General features: G+C 37.1%; 1 protein-coding gene across 1 annotated transcript in view; it reads left to right on the forward strand.

The window, feature by feature from the left end:
- abcc2 (ATP-binding cassette, sub-family C (CFTR/MRP), member 2) overlaps positions 1-5,423 on the forward strand; it is a gene marked incomplete at its 3' end in the record, with an annotated part of 16,411 nt that extends 10,988 nt beyond the window's left edge. Inside the window, 8 exon segments of the mRNA XM_037685548.1 lie at positions 907-1,083; positions 1,223-1,390; positions 2,602-2,785; positions 2,938-3,070; positions 3,199-3,301; positions 3,387-3,606; positions 4,958-5,112; positions 5,268-5,423. Of these exon segments, the coding sequence (XP_037541476.1) occupies positions 907-1,083; positions 1,223-1,390; positions 2,602-2,785; positions 2,938-3,070; positions 3,199-3,301; positions 3,387-3,606; positions 4,958-5,112; positions 5,268-5,423 (1,296 nt within the window).
- Positions 5,424-6,188: the final 765 nt, after the last annotated feature.

A 6,188-nucleotide genomic window follows, 5' to 3' on the forward strand; every position in this document is an offset into this window, starting at 1 on the left:
TATATATATATATATATATATATATATATATATATATATATATATATGTCCGATGTCTGATATTTAACTTTATCGCTAATATCGGCCAATACCAATACTATGCCGATAATATCATGCATCCTTACATATGTAGGTAAATATAGATATTTAACAATCCGTTAAAATACACCAGAATGCAGGAAATGGCACCTACGTTATTCAGAAATTTCTATGGGAGGACCCCGCCCCCCCCCCCCCCGTAGAACATGTACCGGTGTGTGTTTATGTTGGAAATGACTGCAGCCTCCTACTCTGAGCTGTTTGCCTCCTACTCAAAAAGTTGTTGAGAAGGCTGCAATTAAAACTTGCCTTCACAAATGGAAATAAAAATGTATTTCCTTTTTTTCAAACCCTGTAAGGATTTCGAATATGACAAGAACAAATAAGAGAGGCACAAAAAACTGTAAAACCAAAGGCGTTTGGTAAATGTATTTTTTAATTTTTTCTTTATTTTTCTTTTCATTTTGAAGGGCATGGAGTAAGTTGATTACTGTTTGTCTTAGTGATGTGTACTTTCTATGGCAGCAGAGAAATAAAGACGTTTTTACCTGTGAGATATTTGACAGTTCTGGTGCTGACATTTTGTTTCTTTTTTTTGACTGTGAGCACTTCATCACAATAAAAGCTTTACAAAGTGCAGTACAAAGACATCAGACTACTTCTTTGAGTAAACAGGTATTCTACTGAAGAGAGAACATGAATCATGTTTCACAGAAAAACTTACAATAAATATGCTTCATGAGACTCTCATTTTGATGAAAATTATATAGACTGCTGACGTTTTTTCTTGTGTTTTAACCAAAATCCTAAAGTGAGCCAAGGGGAATTTCAATTAACTCATACCATTCTTCCTCTTTTTCCATCCAGGGCTCCCTTGCATTTGTCCCACAGCAAGCGTGGATCCAAAACGCCACTCTCAGAGACAACGTCTTGTTTGGTTCTCCATATGAAGATGAGAGGTTTCAAGAGGTAATAGAGGCCTGTGCTCTTGGCCCCGACCTGAAGCTATTGGCTGCAGGAGACCTCACTGAGATTGGAGAAAAGGTAAGTTGGTGTGTTTGAAAGTTTGTTAGTCACCCTCTTTTTAAATGTTGCTTATGATAAGGTTACTGCAATGTGGATTACAGCTTTTGTAGTAGTCAACAAACCTCATTTATTTGTGTGTTCTCCTGTTTATCTTCAGGGTATCAACCTCTCAGGGGGTCAGAAACAACGTGTGAGCTTGGCCAGAGCAGCGTACAGCCAGGCTGACATTTATCTCTTAGATGATCCCTTGTCTGCTGTGGACTCTCACGTGGGAAAGCACATCTTTGATGAAGTGATTGGCCCGAATGGGGTTCTCAAAGACAAGGTTTGTACATTAAAATATTGAACTGAATCAGAATAAGCTTTATTATCGTTGCACTGAGATACAACGAGAACATATACGTACAGTCGTCTGAAAGAAGGACGTAGTGCACGAAGCTGCTACTATAAAAGCACGGCCTTTCTTATTCTTGTTCAGAATAATATTTTTGCTTAGATGAGAAAAGGGAAGAAAAAAAATTGAGCAATCTGTTTACCATTTTTGTTGTTGCAATTCTACATTTTGCAAAACAATATTACGCTATTACATCAGTGGTGTAGTGTACATTTTTGTAGTGGATATACTGTGCTTAGAAACCAAAGTACACTGGTTAGTACAATGTAATCATCAACTTATTTTGATTTTTAAGCATTTTGAATATTTCCAAATTTCTCTGCTGCTTATATATGAATAAATGAACAACAAACTTTGGACAACAGTTGGCTTTGTATTAAAAACGTGTTATAGACTTTATAAAATAGTATAAAAGCAAAATATGTTCAAGCATTAAGTAGTAAGTACAGAATTATACAATAATTCGCTGGATAAGTGAATGTAATAAACAAGCGCTGCATACAGATAAATTGTTACAGAAGCATTTAACTGCAGTTTAGTGTATTAATGATGTATCACTGGGCACTTGTAAGTTGGTATACTGACATTTTTAAGCTTTTCTATTGTGTATACTCCGTATGCCCACGTATCGCGTAGACTACACCACTGTATTAAACTCAGCACCTCCCATAAATTCCCAAATAGGGTTAAGTTTGGGGATAAATGTATGATTGAAAACGATGTCTCCAGCTCTCTGAACCACTCTGATCATTTGAGACTAATGCATTGCAGTGTAACCCTGAATTTTGCTCATCACTTCAGGGAAGAAAGAAATCTGATGATAGAAGCCTTTGATGTTCTGTTTATTCAGGTTGATCATTGATTTGGTCTTTTGGTCACAAAATGATACTTAAAAAAAAAAAAAACTAACAGAAGCAAGCCCAGCAAAACAACCTGCACTGTGCACATTTAACTTTATGTGCCACTTATATGTGCTCATAAAACTGCACTCGCTCCATTTCTCCATTTGTTTTAGACTTGCTTTATGAATAATGTGATTATAAATTTTAGATTCACAAAAAAAAACAAAAAACTGTGATGAATTTAAGCAACGGATTTGTGTTGTATGAACAGAGGCTGAGTGTTGTTTTCTGTCTGTACAGACTCGTGTCCTGGTGACTCATGGAATAAGCTTTCTGCCTTTCGTGGATGAAGTGGTGGTCTTGGTAGATGGAAAGGTTTCTGAGGTCGGATCCTACAAAAGCCTTCGTGCCAGCAAAGGGGCATTTTCAGAATTTTTGGACACATACGCCAAAGAACACAACCATCAGAGCAGTTCAGAGGAAGGTACAAAAACATCTCTCTGTTATGGGTATAATTTGACAGAGGACTCAATTTTCATAGTTCAACTAAAACCTATGCTGCATTTTTGAGTTTTGTGTATTATTTAATTTTGGTCTGTGGGTAATGTGTTTGTTCTTTAATCAATATGCTTTCAGATGGTTGCCAGGTTACAGAAGACGTAGACATGCTTATTGAGGAGGACACTCAAGCAGACTTTCCTCCAGAAGATGCCGTTTCTTTTACATTGAAGAGAGAGAACAGCATGCGCCGCAGCCAAAGAGGCAGCAGGTTCGCTCACACTCTGATGTAAACTGTCTGATGATACAAAAAAAAGGGACAATATACTGACCCATTTCAATGGCTGACTTTAAAAAAAATTCATCCGGTCAACGTCATTTGTTTGTTTGTTTTTCCAGTGTTCGATTAAGAAAAAATGGCTCTTTAAAGATTTCTGAAAATGACGGTGAAACAAAAAAAGGTCAGAGGCTGATCGAAAAGGAAGCTATGGAGACAGGACAGGTACGTGTTTTACATCTAATACAAATGACATGAGCGTGTTTTTGAAGGGAAATTATAGGAAATGTGCTCTGTCTTTAACAACCAGGTGAAGTTCTCAGTGTTCCTCCAGTACTTGCGGGCCTTGGGCTGGGGATATGGTTTTTGGATCTTCTTCTTTTACTTCATCCAAAACATTGCCTTCATCGGTCAGAACTTGTGGCTGAGTGACTGGACCAACGATTCAGTAGAGTACTACAACAAGACATACCCTTCCTGGTTACGAGACACCAGGGTGGGAGTGTTTGGTGCTCTCGGAGTGGCTCAGGGTAACAATTTTTGAATTATTTTAAACTTTATACAATCTAGTTTTAAAGATAAACACGCCCGCATTTTTAGTGACATTACTTTAAACAAAAATTTTGAAGCACTAAACATCCATTCAGAGTTCATGCTCAGTAATCCAGGTAGAAAATTCAACAAAGTTCAGTCAGATCATCTGGACGGTTTCTTTATTTTGTTGTTGTTGTTGAGATGTTTCGTCCTTCATCCAAAGGACTTCATCAATCCGAGGAGCCACAAACAAACTGAGTCCCACAAAGAACACACCCACTTGTAGACCAACCAGTTTACTGGTGACGAGATGGTTTCTGGGGTCCGCACTCTCCCCCGTTGACGCCTCTGAGGCAGCCATAGCTAAAGTGGTTCAAAACATTAAAGTTCATGCTCAGTAATCCAGGTGGAAAATCCAACAAAGTTAAAGTAAGTCAGATCATCTGGGTGGTTTCTTTTTTTTCTTTTCTTTTTTTTTTGTTGAGACATTTCGTCCCCCATCCAAAGGACTTCATCAATCCAAGGAGCCAAAACAAACCGAGTCCCACAAGCAGCAAAAAAATGTGATGCACAAAACGTGCTGCTTGTGGGACTCAGTTTATTTGTTGCTCCTTGGATTGATGAAGTCCTTTGGATGAAGGATGAAACGTCTCAACCAAAGCTATCCAGATGACCTGACTGAACTTTGTTGGACTAAACATCCAACTTCTACATATGACATGATACATCCTTTGAAACTCAACAAGGGGTTTGAGGAATAAAACGAGTCAAAACTGATTTTTGTACCAAAGAAAGCAAAGTCCCACTTCAGGCTGACAACATGTACTAAGTAGAATACAATGTTTTTATATTTCACAACTCAAGCAGTACTCTCAATTTTCTGGTCAAGGTACACGTGCTTCATTTTTTTCCTGAAATTACTTATGATTGCTTTGATAAGTGTCAAATCAAATCAGATACAATTTGCTCTCAAATTGTGTTTGAATTAATCTGAAGTTCAAATTGATGTATTTTTTAAATAAAGTTTTATATTTATTATATAGATTAAACATAAGTGTGTACTTACATACTGATATTTGTTGCAGTTTGTGAGCTTTTGGATCATTATAAAAATGTTGTTTATGCACAAAACATGTGACTGCAATTAACAACCAGTGCGTTTTATTAAATAAGAACAAATACATTTCTTTATTACCGTGACAATGTTCTTGACTACATCTACAATCATACTATAAGGAAAAGCGAAGTGAGCTGCGTGCTACTTTAAAAAAACAGATCATGTTTAGAGTACAACTTGTTTTCTGTATTTTTGACTATTAAAACTTCAAACCTCTGCTTTTATTGCAGGTGCCCTTGTGTTCCTCGGCACACTGATTTTTGCCAAAGCTTCGGTTAACGCGTCTCAAATCCTGCATTCACGGCTGCTCAACAACATCCTGCGAGTGCCCATGCTTTTCTTTGACACGACACCCATCGGAAGAGTGGTCAACCGCTTTGCAAAGGTAGAGTTGGGGCTTGATTTCGCTTTTTGAACAAAAAACAAATATATAACTGTGATTTCCTGTTTTACCAACAACAACAACAAAAAAAAACATCTGTGTTGCATAAAAGTTTTACATTTCAATAAAGACTAACTCCTCCTACGCTGGTCCTGAAGGACATATTTACCATAGATGAAGCCATTCCTCAGTCCTTCCGCTCCTGGTTGTTGTGTCTGCTGGGCGTACTGGGGACGCTGTTCGTCATCTGTTTGGCCACGCCCTTCTTCACCATCATCATCGTTCCTCTGGCTGTGATCTACTACTTTGTACAGGTGAGTTAACCTGGACAGGAGATTGAACCAACATGGAACATAAGAGCGTAGGTGGACAACGTGTAAAATTAGGGATGTTTTTAAAACAACATCAAACACTGTAAAATGTAAATTAAAAATGTAGTCCTCTGCAGATTATTTAGGCAAAACATTTCCTTGAAAAGTGTAAATAAGGTTGAAGTCAGATGATAGAGCTAATATAAATAGTTTTGTTTTGTTAAAGCATTGGCCAGTTTTGATTTGGAACTGAACAAATTTAATAAAAACTGAAACAAGTGTATGTTCTTGTTGAACTTCCATAATATTAATTGGAGTTAACGCAGCATTCAAGCAAACACAGTCTTTATTTCATTTTACCCTCGCCTGTTCTGTAAGAGCTGAACAGGTTTTGCCATCTAACACAAATAAATCAAGGCCTCTAGGTGTGAGCAGAGACAATCTCCACTTTCCTGTCACCATCTCATCCACTTCTCTCACCAACAATGATGTGTCTTAGACGACACAGAGAAGAAATCTTCAATCCAAGCTGCTGTCTTACCTTTTATCTAAGCTCTCAGCCTGCATATCATTCAGAGTAAAAGTCAAATGTTTGCTCTGCAAATTCATAAAGTAGGGGTTCATGCTTTTAGATTTTAAACCACAAAGACTGTTTCCCACTTTAACTCAGTTCATCAAATATCATTCAAACCTCAGGTGCATTTAAAAATTTTAACTTCTCAAGTAAATTATATATATATATATATATATATATATATATATATATAT

Source organism: Nematolebias whitei, chromosome 1, assembly GCF_014905685.2.
Source record: "Nematolebias whitei isolate Nwh7 chromosome 1, NemWhi1, whole genome shotgun sequence".
Taxonomy (NCBI): domain Eukaryota; kingdom Metazoa; phylum Chordata; class Actinopteri; order Cyprinodontiformes; family Rivulidae; genus Nematolebias; species Nematolebias whitei.